Here is a 25,489-nt window from a genome sequence, read left to right on the forward strand (position 1 = left end):
CCCCTCACCAAAATAATATTTCAGACCAACCCATGCTTTTGCGCGTACGTGGTCCGGACCTTACACTCAGGGTCTAGACCCGAAAGCATTTCTAGCACAATTTGAGCTGAAAATTTCCCAGCATGCTCTCCAAGGTCCCAACACTCATCTAATGCACTCCAAAACACTTGGAGTGATGAACGGACCTCTCTAGCGTGTCCAACTCCGCACCTCGGTCAAGTCGACTGGTTGAACCAGTAACATAAGCATGACTTTATAAAATACTGCTATAAAACCAAATTAAATAGATACAAAGTTTATGTGTGTTCCAATTGGTGTTATACTATGATAGCATATTTTCTAAAGGAAAATGCACAAACAAAAATTACAAGCCATGCAAGTATAAGAATCTTATTACAATTAACCTTGAAATCTAGGATTTTCTATTTATGTCCATGAAGTATCAAATAACACAGAAATTTCTATCAATTGCAATATTTTCTTAGTTAGAAGATAAAGATGCAAATGATTCATCACCTCGCACTCTCTCTCATGAAAAATATTCACATTCAAGTTACATATTCACATATAGAATCTCTGCACAGTTTAAGATCAGCACTAATGAAATATTTCGCTAGAGAATTCGATGAGCCTGGATAAGTTTCCTGCACCACTGAATTCGGAGGCAAGTAGCCGCCTCTTCAGAGACTCATTCTCTTTCCGGAGTTTCATGATCTTCTGCTTCAGTGTCTCGACATGGTGAATAGAAACAAAATCCTTCAGTTGCTCTACCTGCCTAATTTTCATGAGTTTCACTGCCAAAAAAAAGAGACATTTGTAGTAAACTTAGGGCAAGTCAGTCACAAGGAAACTAAAAGCATTACAAAAACTTTGATGTAAGTTCTTATCCCATCTATTATGCCAAAATTAAACTAAAAGCATTTCCATACCGGAATCAAAGTGATTTCAAAGGTCTGGAGAAAAAGTAGGCTGAGACAAGTAATTTGTTTTGTTTATTATGGAATGATCAGTTCCACTTAATGCATGACTAAGACATCGCTAAACTAATTGGAAATTTATAGTATGCACTTTCTACCGGGGATTGAGATGCCATAGATAACATCAATTTTCTGGATCGAAATCATGACCTCTTTATATGAATCTACACTGTCACAAGCATATAGCCCTACAACTATTCGAACATTAATATTCGTAAATAATCAAAATTTCATACTTTCATCAACAGTTGTTTGGTTCTATGCCACAAAACCATCTTCTCACATAAAAAATGGTGATTAAGCAACTCATGCACTTTACAAAGAGTATCATCTGAATATAACACAACAAGAACTGAGAAAGAATTAAAAAACGCGTGACCGGTAATAAGAATACATATTTTAAGCGGCAGCTTGCTTCTAACAAACTGATGGAGTGTTTATTCTTGGCGGTCTTATTTAGTAAAATCCAAGAGCAAAATTTCAGAGAATCTTAATCTGTCTCTAATGCCATGACACGAAAAAGGCAGCAAAAGGGCTGCATCAATGGGTTGATATACTCAAATGAAGAATTATCGACATGTTGAGAAAGAATGCAGCAGTCTTTGATAGGATTAAAACACCAAAGCAATTTAAAGAAAATTAAAGAGAGGAGAAAACTCTCCAAGAATGATGGCCTAGTAATGAAAACACCAAAGCAATTTAAAGAAAATTAAAGAGAGGAGAAAACTCTCCAAGAATGATGGCCTAGTAATGAAGTAGTCATCCGCCACATGAAGAACAGATTAGCAGAGAAAATGTTATGACTGAATCAGATGTGAGGACTGAGATTTTTGCGGCGCAGATAAATCCTTTGTTGATGATGTTTTTGTGTGTAATTTAATTACATAAATATTCGTCAAGTTTCGGAAGAAAACGAGTTAGAATAGAGATTTTACGCAATCTTTACTCTTCACTTAAAGTGAATAGTAACCCGAATTTCCGGAGAGGCCAATGAGTAGAGATGGCTTCTGGCGCGTATTAGACTCCGTTCATAGCGATCCAATAGCTCGTTTTTGACGATTCGACTATCCTGGACCCAATGGCACTAACGGATTTGGGTTTTGATACACGGTTTTCAAGAAAAAGGGAGTTTATTGGATTTGCATATATATATGTATACGTGGTTTTTAAAAAGTTAGAGAAGGGATGGCTTTCATCACAATTCGGCGACCAATTCAAATGAAACAAAATTGTGAGTTCGATGTCTCGGTAGTGCTGAACGTGCTGGAATGATCTGTTCGAAAATCCGATGGATGGATCGCCGGATATCACGTGATTATCGAGGTGAGGTCAAAATGGAATTTTTGTATCTCGCGCGAAACCCCATATATTTTATGTACCGAATCGCATGAGATCGGATGTAGAGATGCATATGCGCATTTTACACGCGCTGTGAGGGACTCAAATAAAAATAATGAGTGTTGGAGGACTATTTTGCAAAATGGCCATATTGTATATATGGCATCTAGGGTTTTCAATTGGAAACCCTAACCCTAGATGCCCTCCTCCCTCAGCCGAGCTCCCTGCCACCTTCAGCACCTCCCTCTACCCTAGCCGCGCATGCCCCGGCCACCTGCGCATGCCGCCAGCCGCCGGAGAGGCTGCTCCTCCCTCTCCTTCATCATCTCTACCACCTAGCCGCCACCACCTCTATTCGAGAGCAACCCAGAGTGATCACACTCTCGAGTTCCCTCCCCTGGCCGGCTGCCGCCGTCCCCGCGTGCCGCCATTACCGCCTGAGCTCCCTGCGGCCGAGTTGGGTCAACCCGGGCCTGAGTTAGCTCTTGGCCCGTGCGCTGCCGCCACCTTGTGCCATCTGTGCCACCCTTCCCCAACCCTTGGCGACATCCCCGGTCGGTTGCCGCCGGCCCTGCCGGCCGCCGCAGCCACTCTTGGCAGCCTGGGGCCGCCCCAGGCTAATGAGGGCCGAGGCTGGGACCTTCTTTTCTCTTCGCGCCGCCGCTGCCTAGTGTCGGCCCCCCCGCCTCCCTCTGACCTCCAACGACCCGTCGTCGTCGCCCGGAGCTTCCCCGGTCGTCGCCGTGTCTGTCGGGCTCGGGATGCTCCGGCACCGCGATCGCCGCCTCCCGCCGTCGGCTGGCGTGAACGCCGGCCTGCCATGGTCGACCGCACTCGGTTGCCGCCGATGCCCCCATCGCCGAAGCCCCTGCCAGTCGGACTGGAGCCGAGCTCCCCACCACTTCGTGCGGCTAGGGCATCAATGCCCATCGCCGTCGCCACCGCCACCTTCCGTCGCCGCCGCCGCCTTCCGTCGCCAGCCGACGTGCGCCTCGGCATCCCTCCGTCGCCCGCACCCTCCTGTCGCTGGTGTGCCCATCGCTCGGCCGCCGCTGGCCATGCCCTAGCTCTCCCCTGGCCGGTAAGCTAAGTTATGGCTATTTCATGCATTGTTTATGGTTCGGACCTCTATTCCGGCGACCCGAGGCTATTCCGATGCCTCCGGAGGTGAGCACAGTGATCTTTGTCCAGTGCTGATCACAGTGCTTACCTCATTTAGGGGAAACAAGTGCCAAACGAGCGAATTAGAAGCGTTTTAGTTTCAGCGCGCAGGGTTCACTGAACTTCGAGTCGCTCCCGCGCCTCCCATAGTGGGCGTTTGTGCTCCGGATCGTGAGCATGGCCTTCCGCACACCGAGAACTATCAGCAGGTGTCTCGGCCGGGCATGAATGTCCTTGTTCTGCGCTGCCGGGTCGTAAAACCACAAAAATTACATAAAATGATGTGATTTCATGTTGTCGCAGGGGTTTTTATGCAATTGTATGTTGCGTGGTTACTGTTGACAGCATGTGCGGGCAGTGGGTGACCTCTGGACTGGTTGTCCCAGGCCCCAGGCCTTCTCAAAAATCAGATGTTAATTTTCGGTGCGTTTTTCGGCGAAATTCGCCGACGGAACGCGATATCGGTTCGGAATTCTTCCAATGGGGCCTCACGGTATATTGTGTAATCACTGAGCCTTGTTGGCTAGTCACTCGCATCGTTTCGAGGGTTCAAAAACAATGGGTGAGTGATGGTGGCTTCGAGTGTCTTATTTGACATTTTCAGGAACTCGGACCGGAACGATTATCCGACGATAATCGTTTCGATGTGAGGATGTGTGTTTACTGTCATGTCACATGAATAGTTGAGTGTAGTGGCAGCGGATGACTCGTAGAGCGAGTCGGTGAGCCTCGGGACAGTTCGTGGGTCCCGGCGGAGTCCCGGTGTGATTTTTGGGACTTTCGGTGTGATTACGGCAATCGGTTTTGGAAAACCAATTCCTATAGGTTTATTGGTGGGGATTGTGAGTTAGTAGTTCATGTTTGTGGGTTGGATACTAACCCGATGGACCCTTCTTAGGTCCGGTTGACTTTTTTCCGCAGTCGGGAGATAAGTGCTACGTACGGACATGTAGGTACTTCGACCCAAAGTCGGTACAGTGGTGCGCGCTCGGTGACATTCCCTTTACTCTTTCCTTGTTGTCTATCTTGCATGTTCTATGTTGAGCCTAGCACCTATACCATATCTTCTTATTGCACTACTTAGTTGGTTGCATACCCAGTATTATGTTTTAGAAGTAGAGCTGTTTTGTGATTATTTGTGAGATTTGTGACCTAGTCGGTCAGTGCGTTGCATCTGGTATTGTGACCTAGTCAGTCAGTGCGTTGTATCTGGTATTGTGACCTTGTTGGTCGGTTCTTTTATCTCGTATCTGTGACATATTCGGTCGGCTTACTACATTGTTATCGTGACCTATTTGTCGGTTGGATTATTTGATGACCTATACGGTCGGTATACCCTGAGGGGTCGAATTGTCGGCTAATGGCTGACGGTTAGTTCTGGATTATACCGATGTATGATGTGACATCTTTGTGACCTATTGGTCGGTTCTGGTGTATATAGATGTTAGTTGACATTGAGTGGTCGATACTTGCATATCTTCGAAAGGATGTTGAGTTGTTTCATCCTAGTTGACCTGAGTGGTCGGTACTTGTGTTCCTTACAGTTCGATAACCTATTAGTCAGTGTACCCAGAGGGGCGGTGATTGTCGGCTAGCTGCCGACGGTTGGCTATTGAGCATATCAGCATCGATCGCCACTGCTCGTGCACATTTCACGAACGCCAGCGGTTTGGCCACCACAAGAGGGTGTTCTTTTCCGAAAAAGTGGTTGGGAGTGCCAGCCCGTGAGACCCGAGTGCTTTATGCGAGGGTTATATACTTTCAGACCCGAGTGCTTTATGCGAGGGTAATATACTTTCAGACCCGGGTGCTTTATGCAAGGGTCATATGCTTTCAGACCCGGGTGCTTTATGTGAGGGTCACATACCTTTTAGACCCGGGTGCTTATGCGAGGGTCATTTACAGGTTAAAGCAGTTGTGGCACAAGCCTGAGGTCTACAGACCGATAGGGCAATTTCAGATTGGGTATTTTGGACTTGTCGTCCGGTTGATGCATAAATACAGTAGCGGTAGTCGTTCATTTATACATATCTCATTCATTTATTATCGTTGCTACTGTATTATCCTTACCCATGCCTTTGTTTATTCTCCGTGACTGGTGAGTACCCCTCACCCTCGTCGGCTTGCAGTACCCACTGACAGAGGAGACATGTGTACATGTTCTCATCCCCAATCCCCATTACAGGTGACGTCACGGGTCCTAGTAAGACGGTTCATGAGGAGCGCACTTAGCGGTTTTGTAGAGCTTTCGGACCCGTCCATTCGGTTTAAACTCTTGACCTGCTTTCCTTAAATAATGACTTAGGTTCAGTATTTAATGATAATTAAATAATTGGGATTTCATGAATGTAATAAAGGATTTGTGATTCTTGCAAACTGAAATGGCTTTTCTACCCCTTGTAGTAGCGAGTTTTAAAAGGAAAGGTTTCCGTGTGGAAAACAATTTTTAAAAGAATTTTCTGGTTTTCCTGATTATTAGTATTTCAAAACGAGTTTCCGGATAGGAAACTTTTTAAACTGGTAGATATGGATCTATGAATAATTGTGATGCATTATAAATGTAAATGTGAATGGTGTATGAATATGTGTATATTCATATGTGGTGGTTGTATCCTATATTATGTATATTGTACTTGTGCGACGCCGTGCAAATATAGGGGAGATTCTGTCCGTATGAACAGTGGACTCCCTATATTTGTGGTGGATCTGGCATACCCTAGGGGTCAGGTTTTCAAAAAAAAAAAATTTGGGCACTTCCGCTTTGAATTTATAACAAAAAGGGACCCCGGGGCGTGACATCAGATATCGAAGTACTCATATAAAGTCTTCTGCAATAGGAAAGTAGCTACTAGTTAACTATTTATTTTGCAAATGATGGTGAAAACAAACATAGTTGTCAATCTAAATATCTAATACACATCCTATCTAATGCAAGCCGATTGGATTTCATAGCTATATTGAACTACCCTAACGATCTTCCACTTAGGTTGTGGCCGAAAACAAATGAAAACAAATGAAAATTTATCTTTTATATATTTTTTTATGATCGGTCTACGGTGCACTGAGCGCATCCAAAGTTTTTATTGGACATGTAGCATCATCTGATTTGCTCACATCGTAATGACTATCATGGCATCCTTAGCAGCTCGGAAGGACTTCTGTGTATAGTTATAGATTGTCCCCAACATGTTTTCATATTTTAGAAACGATACATGATGGCATTAATAGTAATAGTGTTAAATGCATTTTTTTTCCTCTATAGACTGTGGCAACTAATTGAATCAATGGTAACTTCATAAGCAAATAAATTCATAGATATACAATATACTTCTTTGTCTCAACTAATGTTTTGAAAGATTAGGGTTTTTTTTCCCAATCAACCGACTATTATTTTAAAAGAACTGTAAAATATTTTCTTTATAATTTAATAGTGCATTTTTCATTTTTATTTGGATCTAAGTTTATGACATTGGAAACTATATAGTTGGTGCCACATGGGAGCAAAGAATTAGACTTTACTCATTTGTTAAAACAAAGTGACGTCAATTAGTCAAATAAAGTAGGATAAATTATAAGATGGGCCCTACTTTTGAAGATGTGTTATTTTTTTTTAGTCAGTTGATCCCACTGAATATGTAGGTTTACCACTAGGAACGGTGCATGCCATGCCGTCCCGGTGCAAGCCGGTCAGAAAAAAATATCTGTGTGCCAAAACATGATGGCATAAATTATTTGTTAGAAGGAAAAAAAATGGAGAGAAATGAAATGGAGTGTGTTAGGCTTTGAAACTTTGATGGTAAAGCCTCGTACTCAAATCAAATCAAACTTTAATGTTGTGTTAAGGAAAACACGTTAAATGCCAATTAGATATTTTACACGAAAGGAAAAAAAAAATTTGGCAAACAATCATTTGGAAATAATTACTACTATTGAATTTTTTTTTTTTTTTAAGAGAGAGAGAGATAGGTAGCACGCTATCCGCTTCGTTTATTTTATTTAAAAATAAACTTAGCTAGAAATGTGAATCAACTAGGATTCAAACTTGAGTTTCGGGTACCAACCAACAAGTCCTTTGCCACTTGCTCTAGGGACGGTCGGTATTGAATAAGTTTAGTTGATTGGTATTTTATAATCGAAACATATATTTTCGGTTCAAGTTTTATTTTAGAGCAAAAAATTTGAGTCGTTCTTTAGTCTGTTGATACCTCACGAACCCAGACATAAATTACTAGTTCAAATTCTATTTAGAGCGGGAAAATAAGCGAATACCGACGAATATCTTTTGAAACGCAAAATATAAAATATTAAAGATTACTAAACAAGCTCTTACCAAATGCGATTATTGTATCCAAAAAGCTGATACATGTTCTTTATTATGCTTCAAATAAATCTATTATTATAGATTTGTCACTCGTCAGTTTCCTTCACAAAAATCGTTTGAAAAATAAATAGGCACTAAAACGAAAAGGATTAAAATAAAAGCACGCATTTTTCTCTCTTCCTTTCTATGGTATTAATGTAAGGGCATGTTTAGTTGGAGAAATTTGAGATTTGGAATAGAAATGAGAATAATTTATTTTTATTATTGGTGTTTGGTTTAAAGTATTAATATTTCGATTTTCATTTTGAAGGAAATTGAATCCCCAAAATGGATTTTCTTATGAAGGTGGGAATTTACTTTAATTTTGGAAGCGACGGGGGCAACAGACCTTTTTTTTTCGCTAACAATTATTTAAATTCAAATATATCATATTTAAATTGAGATTATATTTTTTTTATTTGAATTTGAATTATGGATTCAAATTATAATTTTTAATTTCTTAAGTTCAAGTCTAAATTCTTGAGTTCGGTTTTAAATTTAAATTTTGATTATGAACTTGAATTTGAATTTAGAATTAAATTTCAATTCAAATTTTGATTACAAATTTAAAGAGTAAATAAATGTAAATTCGAACCAAAATTTCTCTTACGAGCCAAAGAATTGAAAGTTGTTATCATTCCGTTTTCGATTCTGATATATTTTTCCATTCCTAGTCTGATTTCAATAACTATTTTGAACAAAATGTACTCTAATTTCTTACGAAAATGGAGAGGAGCAACCAAAAGGAAAAAACAAAAGACAAAAAACAATTACAGAACTCATGATTTTGAACATTAAAGAGCAGCTCACAGTTGATAATGATAAAAGGAAATAATGGAATGAAACAGACACTACCCCCAACAAGATATAGAATCACACAGAGATGCTAAGAGTTAAGACATGCCTGTTTCGTAAAATAGGATCCAGTATTGCCAAAGCTAAAATACACAGCAAAATACTAGTTAGCCTCCAATGGCAACAGATTCATATCCAATCATACAGTTATTACAAACAAAAGCCATGGAGGAATCTATGATAGAACAGGAGAAAAGAAAAGGAAAAAAAAGTACATTTAGAAGGATTTTAGTTCTGGGATGGCAACCCGGCTGCTCCCGGATTGTGCTGTTGTGCTGCAGGCTGCTGCTGGGAAGGTTGCGGCGGTGGCGGCGGAGCCATCATCGGCATCGGCTGATACGGAGGTCGATAATGTTGCGGGTACGGCATGTACCCATAAGGGTTGGTATGGAACGGAGGATACTGGCCTTGGAAATGTGGAGCCTGCGGTGGTGGCAGTGGCGGGTAAGCATGCCCAGAACTGCCTGGGGACCCTCTCACCGGCCCTGCTTTGTTACTGTCACCCTCATGGGAGGGCACCAGCGCGCCCATCCTCTGCGGGTCCATCGATGGGTACAAGGCCCGCTCCATGGGGGGTGGGGCCGGAATGTTAAAGTAATGCCCAGGAGGAAGCTGCTGCTCTGTGCCGGGCGGGCGGAGCTGCTCGCCGCTCTGCTGCTGGGAGATAACAGCCCTAGGAAGCATCCCGCTGTGGGCAATGAGCCCGCCTTGCTGTTGCCTTGCGGCCCCGTCTTCGCTCCCCTCCTCGGGCTTTGAAGGGGCCTGCACCTGCGGCCGCCCCCACATGAGCTTGAGGCGGACACCCTTGATGACCAGCTTGTTGGCCAGCTCTTCGGCGGCCCTTTCAGCGCCTTCTCGGGTGGTGTAGGTGACAAAGGCGCAGGCGCGCTGGAGGACCATGCGGATGGACTCGATCTCGCCGTGGGCGTAGAACTGGTCCCTGAGGTCTTGCTCTGTGATCCGTGCATCAAGGCCACCGACGTACAGTGTGCGGATGCTCTCATCGTCTGGCGGGGTCAAAGACGGCATCTCCCCAGCCTTGCTCAGCAGCTTCAGGGCAACAGGATCGTTCACTCTGCACAAAAATAGAAAGAAAGGGAAGAAGATAAGTTTTTGATACTTGAAGAAGACAAATATTTTCAATCCTTAAAAACAAAGAAAATGGAAGTGCTGGAGAAAATAGAAAGTATAAACCTTACTTTGCCTCACCGCATGATAGTTTAAAAATTGACTACAATTGAATACAAGTTCTCCCAAGGGGATAATGTTACTTCCTTAGACTCAAGTTCTCTCACAAAGATAATATTACTTACCGAGATCTGGTCTAATAGATCTTGCAAATCAAAAATCCAACAAGACCCTCTTGGTTACAAATGAAATTTCAACTGCTAAGGAAAAGCATTGTAGTGATATAATTCCTAAACCACTAAAAAGTCCAACCCTTTAAAGGGGTGTTTGGCTCCTCGAAAAAATGTGGAAAAGAATTTTCCAAGAAAAATGTTTTCTATGGAAAAGCTATTTTTCAGTTTTCAGTCTGTTTGCTTCCAAGGAAAAATTATTTGTGGAAAGCTTTTTGCCAAATTTCATAAAAAATTACTCTTTTTGTTTTCTACATTTTCTTGTAGTACAACGAAAAAGGCTAGTTTTCCATGAAATTTAGAAAGAAGCTTTTCAAGAAAGCAAGTTTTCCTTGAAACCAAACAGTCGGAAAACTGGAAAATGGGTTTTCCATGGAATACTCTTTTCTCGAAAATAGGTTTTCCATACTTTTCTGAGCAACCAAATAAACCCTAACCCAACATTCAAAATGTACTATTCACTGGCAAGATCCTTTTATTACCCAGTTGATCTCTTTATGTAACCAAGCTCTTTCTCAACATGTTGGTACTGCCTTACCAACAGGACCAACACTTACTAACCAACCTAATCAACCTAAAGGGGTTACGCATATTTATCAGAATACAAAATATATGAATTAGATCAAATGAAACCTCAAAGCAATACGCAAACTATTCTTAATAGATTGGTGTTGTTTCTAACAGGTCCGATTAATTGGCAAATTAAAAATAAAGCAACACACATATAACAAACAAGACACAATTCTCCAATAATTTCTAGCTGATCAAAAAACACAACATATGTTGGAAATAGAAGGGAACTTCATAATAAGCATCACTCCACCAAGTCGAAATGGATATTCAGTCGATAATGATTCTAATAACAAGTAGCAACACAATAAGCAAACAAACAATCCTCTTTGTAGATAAAGGAAAAAATAGGAACACAGGGAGATACTGATTTCTGATACGTACCCACAGTAACGATCTTTTATGTTCTGCTGAGATAATTCCCCAGTTTCAGGCATCTCATGCCGATATGGACATTCAGCACCACGCGTACACTCTCCGCGGACATAGAAACTACAAACATGTGCTCTATTCCTCTTATAATATGGTGTTGTCCTCTGAAGTTTTAAGATAGTATCATTTGCCCGTACCTTACCATATGAAGACTCATAATCTATGCCTGCTCTCGCCTGCGCAAAGATAATTGGCAACAAAAGATTTGTCAACAATAACTACTCCACAACTTCTTAAAGACTGCACTCTAATAAATTGATGCTTAAAACATTATATATTTACATGCCTGCCTTCAGATACAGGTAAATAACATACAAAATTCCATGTCTATAGAACAAAGCCTCTTTCGAAACTATCAAGTACATCTAACAAAATTCCATGTCTATAGAACAAAGCCTCTTTCGAAACTATCAAGTACATCTAACCTTGATGAAAACATTAATCTAGCAATTAAGAAAACTCAATGAACTCAAACTTCTTTGCCATAATAGAAATCTCGAAGAACACTCCCGATTTTCAGAAGAGGCTGAAGAAATAGAAAGGTACCATTAGAAAGGCAACATATTAATAAAATGTTTATGAAATCTTGACTAAACTCCTGTAAAATAAATCAATCTAAACTAAATTGAAAAGAAAAAAGATCTGAAATAAATAAATATGTACTTGAGCTCCAAAAAAAAAAGGATAAGATATGCCATCATAACAGAAACATACCTAATCAATTAGATAATATGCAAACATTAGGCATTATACTAAAAGAAAGATTCTAGTTATACATGCAAAAACAGGAAAAAAAAAAAATTTATTTTACCTCTTTGCAAGTAAAATAAAATTCATATGATATCATAAATCAACTACTTAAAACAAATTAGTTATATCCTTTTTGCTAAAGATAAAACTGAGATCCAGCAAAGCACATTCCATATAAAGGTGATACAAGATAAGAGAATAAAACTAGAGCAGATCTCGTACCTTGCGATCATGTTCTTCTGCAAAGTATTCACGATTCACATCACTCCTCGGGATAGCATCATTGGAATTGATAGCTAGAGCAGTATCACGGACCTGAACCGGTAACCCGTATTCTAGATCCAAGAGGCAGACCTGGCACACATTCTTCAGCTTACAGCATGTCTGGCAGATCTCCGTCTTTTTGTACCTTGCATCACGCCCAGGTCTCCAGCGAAAGACTGTAAATGGTCGGGAGCAGATTTTGCATTCCTTGTCATAATCTGCTCTTAGCTGAGTGATCAAGGCACAGAAAATATGAAGAGGTCATTAATCCTTGACTGACAAGAAAACAACCTATAACAACCTATGAACTACAAAATAGAAAAGTTATGACCTAAATAGTACCCATGGAAGAGACAAAAAAAATCCACAAGTTGAATGGCATTGAGATATGCCAGACGTGGCATGTCCGAACATTCTTAAAGAGAGCTTTATTACTAAAGAACTTTATGTTGACCCTCCTTTGAATCCTATGGGATGACATTATTTTGACTATTGAATTGAACACCAAAAGAACTCCTAAGACATTACAAGTACAGTTTCTGTGATATACACTATGTAAATAAGTTTGATCTTGAATAATATAACAGGGTCTGCCGCTGAAGTTCATTGGCTCCTTGCAGTCTAGTTCTTCAAAAAATTGCAGTCTAGTTCTTCAAAAAACATGCCCAAGTTGTTGTCGTAAAACAAATAATAGTGCCCTAAGATATAATATTTTATGAGCATCAAAATATCTGTTTGTTCTTGTCCAAATAACTCTTTTCCCCCCATATTTGGTTTGCAAGCCACAGATAATTCGATTAAAGGCTCCTAGATCTAAAAATTTGAATGGGCTCTTAAGGGATACCGTACAATGCATAATTGGTCAAAAGTGTGGGAAGTGTTCTTCTACATCCTATGCAAAAGAAGATCCACACCATTACATAGCCAACTTAATCAGTGCACAGACTCGAGTCTCAATTAAATATCTTGACTTTTTTCTTTTCTAACGGTGAGGCCATCTTTTTGGGAACTTCATGTTTGACGATTGATTCGACATGAGTAAAATTGCCTAGTAATGTCACAGTAGCACAAAATAGTGTTTTTGATCAGAATAATCTTAGTCTTGTAAGAAAAAACTCTTAAGCTGAAAAAAAAAGAAAAAACATAAACCTTCAAGGGCCGAATAAATTAAAAAAGAAAAACATAGCTCTATTTTCTGATAACACATTAACACTACACCGTGCATTGCTCGCCTCATCCACTAATTAACTCACTATTATCGATTTGGCTTTGCTAACACAAAGTAAGGAAATTCTAATTGGTTTTTAGTATTATCCGGTTTCCAATCCAAAATCTAAAAACCGGTATGTAATTACAATAATTGGCGATGTAGTTAACACAATACACAACATTCAGATCTACACACAGTAAACTACATCAAGATTAGGCTTCCCACAGCTAGTGTTCCTCCACTGCGTCCCCTAATCACACAATTATACGTAAAACTAGCTATTTCAAACCAAATCTACAAAATCGACAGTGCAAAACCAAAACCAAGATTAGCGTTTTGGAAATTCCTACACTTAAAAGGAAAAAGGAATCAAAGATGAAGAGCGGGGGATCCCTCACCATGCGAACGTAGGGGTTGTCGCCAAGGCATGACTCGCAGATGATGGGGAAATCAGAGCGCTCCCACCCATCGGCTTGTGCGTCCCTGAGCAAGCGATGCGCCATTGATGGAGGAGAGGAGAAGGGGAAGGGGAAGGAGCAAGGGAAAGGGAAAACCCTAGAAGGGATGGATAGAGGGTCAACCCCGTTCAACTCTTTCGCACCCAAAAAATAAATATATATAAATATAAAAATTAAAATAAAAATAAAAATTAGGGCAGGGAAATGAGTCGGTGCCTCCCGAAACACGACTCACGTAGCGTTGTCAACGAGCCAAACACGAGCGAGGTGGAGCCAGCTCGAGATCGCGGCTCGTTAGTGTTCAAGGGAGGCTCGTTAGTGTTCAAGGGCGGCTCGAGCTCGAAAAGTCCGGCTCGTTTTCGGCTCGCATGTTATGGGTTTCGCACCGATCCCACGCGATATACCTAAATCTCTGTATAAAAAAATAAAAAAAAAAAAAAATCACATCAAACTCTAATTAGAAGTTCAAGAAAGAAAATCCATGGGATTCTGCTCAAAAAATCATAAGAAAAATTTAAAAAAAAAATGAAGAAGATTAATGAAAGACGAAGAACGAACCTGTTGAAAGCGCCGCTGCCGGAGTTAGATGGGGATATGCTGCTGGCGAAGAGTGCGCTGCCGGCGAAGAGTGCGAACGGTGGAAGACTGGAGAGCGTTGCCGGCGGGGTGTCTTCGGGCACAGAGACACTACAAAAAAAAAGGTTTTAGAAGCGGTCGAAACCGCTGGGAAAAGTCTCTAGAACCGCTGGAAAAAAAATTTCCGACATTTGTAAAACCGTCGGGAAAAGTTTTATAACCGCTGTTAGATCTCTGTCACTAAAGATCTTTGTTGATAGTTTACACAACCGTTGGCGAAGATAATAATTTTAATAACGCTTCTCCGACCGCTACTAAATATAGTAAAAAGTGCTACTAAATAGAATTTTCTACAGAATTTGTAGATGATTTTATCATTATTTCTTTCGTACTAATCGATGGTAATATTCATGAATATCAATTAAGTTCCATAAGTAAATTGATCACAAAATAAAAGAGCCATTTTCCTTATCCTGTAAAGCCTGCTAAAATTAGGTCTGTTTGCGTAGTATTTGTGTTCAAGTACTATTCACATAATAGCAATTAACATGGATCATAAGCCTCGTCATTTTGAAAGAAAAGTCTAAGGAGATGATGCACGCACAGGTATATACAGAAAAGTTGAAATCAATCACAACATTGCGAAGATTTAACTACAAGAACTACAGGATAGATGGATCAAGACCAAATAGACTTGCCAAAAAGAATTTATATACCAAAACAAAATCAGATTGAGTTATTAAATACACAATGAATTCACATTTTCTCCATAGGGAAGAAAGTTAAAAAAAAAAAAAAAATCAAATGTGAGCTCACTATGAAACACAGATCAAATTCACAAAGAACTCATATAAAGCTTGCAACTAGATTCTGAAAACTGTACATGGAAGTGGAACATTTCATTTGGAAAAAACAGAATAAATTTCAATATCAAAGCATATATTTGTGAAGACTCGTGATATTACAACCTACAAAACATCAACCTACCAATGTTCATGGGTCAACCGATAATCACGACCCACATATTCAACAACTACAAAAAATCTAATATTTAGGGGAAAAAATCACAATATATGGATATCACCAACTTGTTGAATACCATGTCCTACGTGAGAATGGACCCCCTCCTGCAATGCTTGGGTGTAACTTGCTTCATATTATCCTCTACTTGTGTTGTACTTTTCATTATTTTGTACTCTTCATCTTTCTTTTTCTTTTTCTGTTTTTTTATTTTTCTTATTTTCCCAACTTGCAACTTTGTTTTTGATTAAGATTTGCAGAGCTGTGCTTAACCCTCCCTCTCTGTCCTTTCAAGCACTTCAAGAATAACGCAGGACAAAGCATGGACAACCAAAGGAAGGCAAAATGATACCATGCAAACCATATTGGATTCTAAACAACCTCTAAGCAATCCTAGATGATTATGTCCACCATCTAACAAATCCAATCACCCCCGATCACAAGAAAAGAGCTCACCTCCACTATTGCTAGTTTAGTTTGGTTTATTCGATTTGAATAGACCTTTCTTTCTATAGGCTTAACATTAGGGTATAGTATTGTGCGGGAAAGTACTATTTTAGTAGTTTGAGTATCGGTCAGTTCAGTTCAATTTTTAGGTTTTTCTTTTTACAAAACTAAACTGAGTCAAATTAGAAACAAAAGCCAAGCGAATTGAATCGAAATAGTTCCGTGAGTTTAGTTTGGTTAATTTATTTGTTTGAATAGGACCTTAGTTTTTGGATTAAAGCATGTTAAACTACTTAAAAAGTATATAAATATGATTAATTAACAACCTAGAAGTCCAGCATCCAAGGGCATTTTCCAACATTACAAACAACAACAAATTCTAACAAATGAAAATTTACTACCTAGACCTTTGACTCTATTGACTTCTACAAGCTACATTATCGTAAAAGTAATATTTTAGAGTCAACCGAAGGCCAAAACAATCAGTAATGCTTTATAAACAAACTAATAGTTTGCACAACATTTCTATTGCAAATTTTCTCACAGCTAAAGAGCAACCTGTGAAACACGCAGTGTGGACATGAATCAACAATGAAGAACAAACTATGTAAGTAAACTAAAAACTAAAAGATACGAAAATATATCAATATGAACGATCCTCAGAGCAATAAAGTAACATAATCTCAACAAAGCAATATTTTCATATAATTTTAAGAGACAAATTGGATTACTAGTATCTTAAAAAAGTCCATATTCAATAGAAAAGGCTAAGTAACTCTTGTGAAGCATGAGGTCAAAGTAGAAGGTTTCAGGGTTTGGACTAATTATTAGTTAAGTAGAATTAAAAAAAAATGCATGAAACTACACAGAATTTGAGAAGAAAGTTTTAAAATTAAGGTCGAAGTAGAGAATCAGATTAAAACAATGCGTAGCAACCTACCATACTGGAGTAAATAATAATTTATTCGGCCTAAACGATCAGTCTTTAAATATTTAAGTTCAATTATTAATATTAATACTAATATGTCAATCTCATATATAAGACTCTGCATACTCTCCCTTATTACAAATAGCTTCACCGGTTGTAACTATAGATCACATAATAAACTTATGGACAAACTAACTCTATAAATTGTGCATGATGATGTGCATTAGCGTCCAAAAAGATGGGAAAAAAAAAGATGCATATATAAGTTTAGTTAGTATCATGTGATTTTCTTAAATAATGTGAGGATGTAAATATAGTACTAAAGTTTAAGAACGCATAAACGAGAATTAATGCAGCACCTTAGAGAGAAGGCAAAGTAGTGACTCTGTTTGGTTCTCAAGAAACGAATCGCCTACAAACGCCCAAGCTTTATTTCGCATTAAATCCAAGAATTTCCCTGCATCAAATTTGGGTAATTCACAATAAAATAAATTAGCTTGCAGATTAGAAGTTCATCATAAGCATAACTATCTATTATTGACAAAGCAAAATTTAGCCAAAAAATTCATTCAAAAATAGATAAATTACAAAAATAGTCCTTAAAATAGTATAGAATTACACTTTAATTCTCAAATTTTAAATTAATCTATCAGGATCTATCAGATATAAGCACAAAACATCAAATAACATGGAAACTGAAGCCCTAAATGGTGCAAAAGCAAATCCGATCGCCCCTGATCACACAAAGAGAGCTCACCTACGCCACTGGGCAATCGAAACCCCCAATCCAAGCGATCACTCTCTCTCTCTATGTTGGGGTCAAGGCGAGTAGTACCAAATCCGAACAACTAATTCCAAATCAGAGCAGATAGGAGCCTAATAAACATAAAAAACAGAGAAAATCAACCAAAAATTGCATCAAAAATACTGATATAAAGCCAAATATCAAACTCTCTAAGCCATTCCTAGTACCAAGCGATTACTACTACCTCTCTTGTCCCGCAGGTTGGTGCGGTGTCGGAGAGGGAGATCGGAGTCGGAGAGGGAGAGAGACTGTTGAAGCTGTAATCAGAAATTAGTTGTAATTTTATAAGTTCACTATCATTTTATAACTTTTTTTTATTCTAATACTAGAATCCATATTTTACATGTTCGTATAAGTAGTATTTTTTTAACAAAATTAAGACTTCTCTATACATAGGTTTTTAAATTCTATAAATTAAGTCAGTTTAAATTTTTAACTCTAAAATACTAATTAATATAAACTATTATCCAAATATATGAATTCTATAATTTTTTAGCCCAATGCCACCCACTAATCTATTAAACTATATGAATCCCCAGTAGCTTTTGCCACGTGGCAATTTTTCCTTCACTTTCACTAATCTTCTTTTAAACCAATCTCTAAATCTCTAAACCAAACCGCCTCAACGTTTCCCCTCCCCTCTTCGAGTTATTTTTTCCTCCCTTCCATTGCAATTTTTTCATTAATGAAGCAAATATATAAGCAATGAACTTTTCTATTTTCATAAATGAAGCAATGAACCGTACGTTGCAATATTTTCATTAATGAAGCAAATATATAAGCAATGAACAGAGTTATTCGTGTCCCTACGACTATTCCTTTTCCTTACATTTCCCCACCTTCCGTTTTTACATTTTTGCTGCTGCTAGGAATCCCAAAAGGGAGATCGCAGGAAAGATCCCCAACTCTCATTCCATCTCTGTCGCCGATCCTCTTGCTACCGCCTCTGTCGTTGTACTTTCCAGAGGGTCTAAAGCTCTTATCTTTGATCGAAAATATGTCCGATCGAGACGATGTGCAGCCATGGAAGGCGGGATCTTCAGAATAGAACTGGTGGTACTCTCCGCCCTGCCGATAATGGCTTGCAGAAAGAAAACACCGCAAATGATGAGGATACGGATAAATCGAAACCGAAAATGGCTTCAGATTTGGCTGAAAAACCTCAAATCTGAGAGAAGTTTCTGCAACGGACAACAATAGCGGTGGCGGCGAAGGCGACGCCGAGCACTGCCCCACCACAATCATCGTCTCTGAACTCCCTTACTCATTCAAGTCCTCACAGGTTCTTCCTTTGCCCAATTCATCTTCTTCTTCGACAATTTTCACAAATTAGGGTTTCGCTATGATGGTGAAATGAGGGAGATTTGATTGCTTTTGTTTTCATCGGTGTATTTAGTTGGAGGAGGTTTTTACTTTTTACCAAGCAGGGTCCTCTGAGGCGCTGCTTCCTGGGTACTCAAAAGGGTAAGTAACTCAGATTGTTGGTGATTTTGTCGTCTAATTTTTATACAAGACAGAAGATTTTCTTTTATTTCTTTCTTTATGTTGGAATTTGTGTTGTTATTTATATGAAAATTTGCTTCTTTCATTTGAAGTGCCACAATGATTTACTGAGTTTCCAATTTATTAGTTATTTTAATAATTTGTTTTTTTTTGTGTCTGTTTGCAATTCAAGCTCCGAAGTAAGCCATGGTTTTGGCTTCGTCAATTATGAGTATGATGATTTCTTCTTTATTTCTCTTTAGCCTTGATAGTATAAAAAAAAAAGAAAAATAATGTATATAAAGAAATATAAATAAAGTTTACTTAAAAATTAGAAAAAGAGAGTGTAAGAGAATTGTAAGAACTAGCAATTATTTTATAAAAAAAAGTATGACAAAGAATTAGCAATTATTTTATAAGTTAAATTATTTTAGAGCTCTTATATAATCCCTACTCCCACACGCTTGATCGCTCCTTCCTCAGGAAAAGGGAAGAACTATATATAACTCTAAAATGAGTGTATGGTTTATATAAAAAATTTTAAGCCTTTAATTATTTTTTTAATAAATGTAACTTAATTGTGCTAATATATTCATGCGTTTTCTTTTCTAGCTTCATGGAATATGAAAATATGCCTTATTTTGATTTTTTTTTTTTTGAATTGTATATCTTTGTATGCTATATGGAATTATATTTGGGAGTTTTTCTCCTTTATATTTTATTGATACTGCATTTGATATTTTATTCTCTATAAATTTTTAATTCTATAATAGTTATCCGCAGCAACGCGCGGGTCCCTCCACTAGTAATGCTGAAGCTCGAATCTAATGTGGTCCAAGATACGCTAGACCCAATTAGCATTAATACATTTTCCGTTGCTTTTCTCAGTACCTTTGAAAATTTTTTAAAAAGAAGAAAAGTATAAAAAAAAATCCTCAATCATTATATTGCTATATACCGACAGTTTAGAATTACTACAATAATTAGTTAAAACCACTGCAAAAATATATTTTTGTCAACGTTTGTATTAAGTGTTAAAAAAATAACTGTCGCCACAAATCGACTTTTTTTGTAGTGAGAGAGAGAGAGAGAGGCGGATGTGTGTGTGAGGTGTTAAAAGTTGATGCAATATTTTTATCCTGCAGATTTTGAACCAACGGTTGAAATTCTAAATATAAATAAGCCTCTTTACTTCTAAATAAGTTGGGCTTTATTTTTAAGTTGGACTAAAAAATTTAAAAATAATAATATGTTTATATATTTATATACAAATATAATTATATATTTAAATATATATATATATATATAATATATAAAAATTATATTAATGTAAAATAAATGTTATCGAGTTGTTATCGAGCCCAACAAAAGCGAGTTGACCCTAGCTCGTATTTGACTCGTTTATTAAACGAGCTGGAAAATTCAACTCGTGTTCGGCTCATTTACTAAACGATCGAGTCAATCTCGAGCTCATTTCGAGCTGAACACAAGCTGGCTCATGAACGGCAAGTTGGATTGCCAACCCTACGCCCAAGTAGCTCTTCCGTCAAGAAAATATTAATTGCTCATTGCTCACTAACTCTTACCTATTTTTACTTTGATCTTTAACCTTTATTTTTAGGGAAATGCTAAGTCTACAAGACTACAATCCAGAGTTGTAATCTTTACAACTCCTAATCTAATCAATAATTCTTTTTGAGTTTTCATTAAAAAAAAATGGATAGTCTTTAGCTGGGATCGTAAACCTAGCAATAATATTTTAAAAATCGGATCGAATAGTGATCCAAAAATATTATTGCGTTAAGGTCACTGGTTCCACCAATAGGTCAACAACTGGTTGAACCAGTAACATCAGCATGACTTCATAAAAGACTGCTATAAAACCAATTTAAATAGATATAAAGTTTATGTGTGTTCCAATTGATGTTATACTTAATAGCATATTTTCTATATGTGTTTCGCCAAGGAAAATGAACGAACAAAAACTACAAGCCATGCAAGTACAAGAATTCCATTACAATTAACCTTGAAATCTAGGATTTTTTATTTATGTCCATGAAGTATCAAATAACACAGAAATTTCTATCAGTTGCAATATTTTCATAGTTAGAAGCTAAAGATGCAAATGATTCATCACCTCGCACTCTCTCTCTCTCATGAAAAATATCCACATTCAATTTACATATTCACATATAGAATCTCTGCACAGTTTAAGATCAGCACTAATGAAATATTTCGCTAGAGAATTCGATGAGCCTAGATCAGTTTCCTGCACCACTGAATTCGGAGGCAAGTAGCCGCCTCTTCAGAGACTCATTCTCTTTCCGGAGTTTTATGATCTTTTGCTTCAGTGTCTCGACATGATGAATAGAAACAGAATCCTTCAGTTGCTCTACCTGCCTAAATTTCATGAGTTTTACTACCAAAAAAAGGAGACATTTGCAGTAAAATTAGGGCAAGTCAGTCGCAAGGAACCAAGCTAAAGAGGATAATTCAGACTGTACCCAAAAAACGATCACATTACAAAAACTTTGATGTAAGTTCTTATCCCATCTATTATGCTAAAATTAAACTAAAAGCATTTCCATACCGGAATCGAAGTGATCTCAAAGGTCTGGAGAAAAAGTAGGCTGAGACAAGTAATTTGTTTTGTTTATTATGGAATGATCAGTTCCACTTAATGCATGACTAAGACATCGGTAAACTAATTGGAAATTATAGTATGCACTTTCTACCAGGGATTGAGATGCCATAGATAACATCAATTTTCTGGATCGAAATCATGACCTCTTTATATGAATCCACACTGTCACAAGCATATAGCCCTACAACTATTCAAACATTATCCGTAAATACTCAAAAAAATTTCATCCTTTCATCAACAGTTGTTTGGTTCTATACCACAAAACCATCCTCTCACATAAAAATATGGTGATTAAGAAACTCACCACAAGCTCAAAACAGACTGTGAGTATGATCCAATCCTCTCAACTCGAGGATACCCTATCCACTAGGGCTAACTATAGCTCGGGAGTCCACCTATCCCAATGTTCATATACAAGTGTTTTAACTACACTAAGTTCTCATGCAATAACTCATAACTAGGGATTCCACCTATCCCTAAGTTCATATGTTTCTTCTACACTAGGTTTTCATGCCACTCATCATGTTGTCAACACTATTTACATGCCACTCGTTAGGTTGTCAACACTATTTATATGCCACTCATCATATTGCTATGAAACCATCAAGTTCATCTCTTATATCGGCACTATAGGATTCAATGTCAAGACCCAATCCTCATCTATCCAGTATATCAAGTATTCGACTCACACTATGATACCAACTGGCAGCATAAGGAATGGAAATGCATAATTAACATCCTACAATGCATATATGTAAGAGATGCAAGATCGATAGTGTACTAAGACATAAAGGGAAACCCGGTTGCTTCGAGATGACACCCCCCACCTTCTAGCGATGCCACGATCTTAGAAACACGATTCGGCGATTTTAGGACGTCGCCTCGGCCCTCCAGACGGAAATGAAGCTACGACCGCCCTTTCTTGCCAATAACTTTGCACAGGTTCGACGGATTGCCGAACCGTCTTCGCCAACGCGTTTAAACACCTAGCAATTAGGTTTTCACATATTTAATTTAGATCAACCCCCTCCATTTCTCAAAAACCCATTTGGAACCTTAGATGTTAACTATTGCAAGAATACAAGTTATAACTTCGCAATTCGAGCAATATTCATCTACTTAGCATCAATGGATCCCAACAAAACCAAGTCTAGAGTCTTCAACTCAAACCCTAGAAATCTACCATGGTTGAGCATTAAGCTTACCTCAAAAGCTAGCTATCAAGATGAGGAAGAAGATGAAAAAGACCTAAATCCACCTTCTTGCCTTCTCCTCCTGCAATCCCCTCTACTACCTCCTTCCTTGGAGAGAGAGAATGTAACACACTGGACCTTTGCAAATTGCGAGGTTCGAGTGTTTGGATGTATTTCGAGCTTTTCCACACTTGGTGGAGGGTTGTAGAATGTTTTCCGACCTAAAAGTTCGAAAATCAGGAATTCTGGATAAGTCCTGAGAGTTTTTACTCTCGGGGACCGGTCCCTGAAAGGAGAGACCGGTCCCCCAGTGAACAGTGTTGAGGCAGCCTGAGGCAACCGGTCCCTGGCGGGCGAGACCGGTCCCCGAGCGCGTCTTCGCAGTGAGAGACCGGTCCTGCGCGGGGAGAGNGAGAAAAAGCTTTAGAGAGAGAGAGGGAGCTTTGTTTTAGGTTTGGTTGAGAGAAATGAGAGAGAGTGAGAGGGAGAAGTAGCTCCCAAGCCATCCTTATAATGTACATTTGTTGAAAACCCCCTCAACTTTGCAAGTTATGCACAGCCCAACCTGGGCATTTTCGGGCTACGGGGATCGGTCTTTCCCTAGAAGGACCGGTCCCCAAGAGCAAATTCTGCGCGCAGTGGATTTTTGCCACTTTTCTGCGCGTACAGAAATCAGTCTCTCCCTAAAGGGACCGGTCCCCGAGAGCACAAAATCTACAATTGTGCAGATTTGCACTAACTTGCTCTCTGAGGCCCTCTACAATGCGCTAAAGCCGTTTTCGACGCATTCGGCCTTTCCGAAGCGTCCCGAACTTACCTTCGATCACTTTCGATCGAAGATCAGATTTCGCATACCGAGGATTCATTTCCTTACATCCTCCCCTCCTTAAAAAGAGTTTCGTCCTCGAAACAAACTCAATTTCAAACTCCACTTAAATTCATACCTTACTCACTCCTCAAAGAGGTGGGGATGATGCGCTTCCATGGTTTCCTCGAGTTCCCGCGTGGCTTCGCGATCGTCGTGATTACTCCACCAGATCTTGACGTAGGGAATCTTGCGATTTCTCAACTTGCGCACCTCTCGAGCAATAATCATCACCGAAAACTCTTCATAGCTCATGTCCTCTTGAAGTTCCAGCTGCTCATACAACAAAGCGTGCTCAGGGTCGTGGATGTATTTGCGAAGGTTGGAGACGTGGAATACATTGTGCACATCGGCGAGCTTAGGCGGCAATGCAAGCCGGTAAGCCACCGCACCAATTCGCTCCAACACCTTGTACGGCCCAATGTATCGGGGACTCAACTTCCCTCGCACTTCGAATAGCTTCACACCCCTCATGGGCATACCTTCAAGAAAACGCGGTCGCCCACCGCGAACTCCAAACCTCTACGGCGCTTATTCGCGTAACTCTCTTATCTACATTGCGCCATGAGCAATCTATGGCGAGCAAGGCGGACCTTCTCTTTCGCCTCCCGCAAGACATCAGGGCCTAACACCACACGTTCGCCCACGTCACTCCAATGTATAGGAGATCGACACTTTCGCCCATAGAGAGCTTCGAATGGTGCTATCCCTATACTAGCTTGATAACTGTTGTTATAGGCGAACTCGGCAATCGGTAGGTGATTTGCCCAACTGCCCTTATAGTCAATGACACACGCTCGCAACATATCCTCAAGAATCTGAATAGTTCTCTCCGATTGCCCATCTGTCTGAGGATGAAACGCGGTGCTGAAATCAAGTCGTGTGCAAAGTGCTTCCTGCAGGCTCTTCCAAAAATGTGAATTAAACTGGGGGTCTCGATCCGATACAATTGACTTTGGAATCCCGTGCAACCTCACTACCTCATCAAGGTATACCTATGACAATCTATCACCAGTCCAAGTCGTGTGGATCGGTAAGAAGTGGGCCGACTTTGTCAAACGATCCACAATTACCCATATTGCATCGTGGCCACCCGATGAACGAGGCAAGCCGACCACGAAGTCTATCAACACGTCCTCCCATTTCCAAACGGAGATAGGTAGGCTTTGAAGCTTTCCCGCTGGAAACCAGTGCTCCGCCTTAACCTGTTGGCACACTAAACATTGCGCCACAAAGCATCCAATATCGGCTTTCATTCCCGGCCACCAGTAATGCAATTTCAAATCTTGATACATCTTGGTGCCGCCCGGGTAGACGCTATAAGAGGACCAATGCGCTTCTTGCATAATCAACTTGCGAACTTCTTCGTTTTCCGGCACACACCACCGGTTTCGAAACCGAAGCACACCCTCGGCGTCTACACTGAAATCGCCGCCATGTCCACCCTCGATGTCGCGCCGCACCTTTTGGAGAGTCGGGTACGCGGGTTGCAACCCTTTAATTCTCTCCAACAAGGTTGGTTGGACAACGAGAGTCGACTACATAGTCGGAATCTTCGGAGCTACAACCTCGAGATCTATCCGTCCCATTTTTTTCCAAAGGGGTACTTGGTTCGTGACCCATAATGCGAGGTTCTCCGCCGACTTCCTGCTAAGTGCACCTGCGACTACATTCGCCTTCCGGGTTGGTAGAGGATGTCGACATCATAATCCTTTAGTAACTCTAGCCACCGCCGTTGTCGCATATTCAACTCCTTCTGCGTAAGCAGATGCTTTAGACTTTTGTGGTCAGTGTAC

At 39.6% G+C, this 25,489-nt stretch overlaps 3 protein-coding genes across 6 annotated transcripts; 1 reads left to right on the forward strand and 2 right to left on the reverse strand.

Moving 5' to 3' along the window:
- LOC109721558 (vegetative cell wall protein gp1-like) lies at positions 2,458–3,405 on the forward strand. The gene has a single exon (XM_020249224.1). The coding sequence runs from the start codon at positions 2,458–2,460 to the stop codon at positions 3,403–3,405; it is 948 nt and encodes a 315-aa protein (XP_020104813.1).
- LOC109721418 (zinc finger CCCH domain-containing protein 49-like) lies at positions 8,724–17,766 on the reverse strand. 4 transcript variants are annotated; one of them, XM_020249051.1, is made up of 9 exons: positions 17,694–17,766; positions 17,462–17,580; positions 17,064–17,161; positions 14,292–14,420; positions 13,969–14,145; positions 13,674–13,758; positions 12,024–12,293; positions 11,004–11,227; positions 8,724–9,766 (listed from the first exon to the last, which is right to left on the reverse strand). In XM_020249051.1, the coding sequence occupies exons 6-9, from the start codon at positions 13,674–13,676 to the stop codon at positions 8,920–8,922; spliced, it is 1,344 nt and encodes a 447-aa protein (XP_020104640.1). In that variant the 5' UTR covers positions 13,677–13,758; positions 13,969–14,145; positions 14,292–14,420; positions 17,064–17,161; positions 17,462–17,580; positions 17,694–17,766; the 3' UTR covers positions 8,724–8,919. The 4 variants fall into 4 exon arrangements, with proteins under 4 accessions (XP_020104640.1, XP_020104637.1, XP_020104638.1 ...); XM_020249048.1 differs by having other exon boundaries at positions 13,674–13,830; XM_020249049.1 differs by having other exon boundaries at positions 13,674–13,867.
- On the reverse strand, positions 23,778–24,167 carry LOC109721559. The gene has a single exon (XM_020249225.1). The coding sequence runs from the start codon at positions 24,165–24,167 to the stop codon at positions 23,778–23,780; it is 390 nt and encodes a 129-aa protein (XP_020104814.1).

Source organism: Ananas comosus, linkage group 15 (genome assembly GCF_001540865.1).
Source record: "Ananas comosus cultivar F153 linkage group 15, ASM154086v1, whole genome shotgun sequence".
Classification (NCBI taxonomy): Eukaryota; Viridiplantae; Streptophyta; class Magnoliopsida; order Poales; family Bromeliaceae; genus Ananas; species Ananas comosus.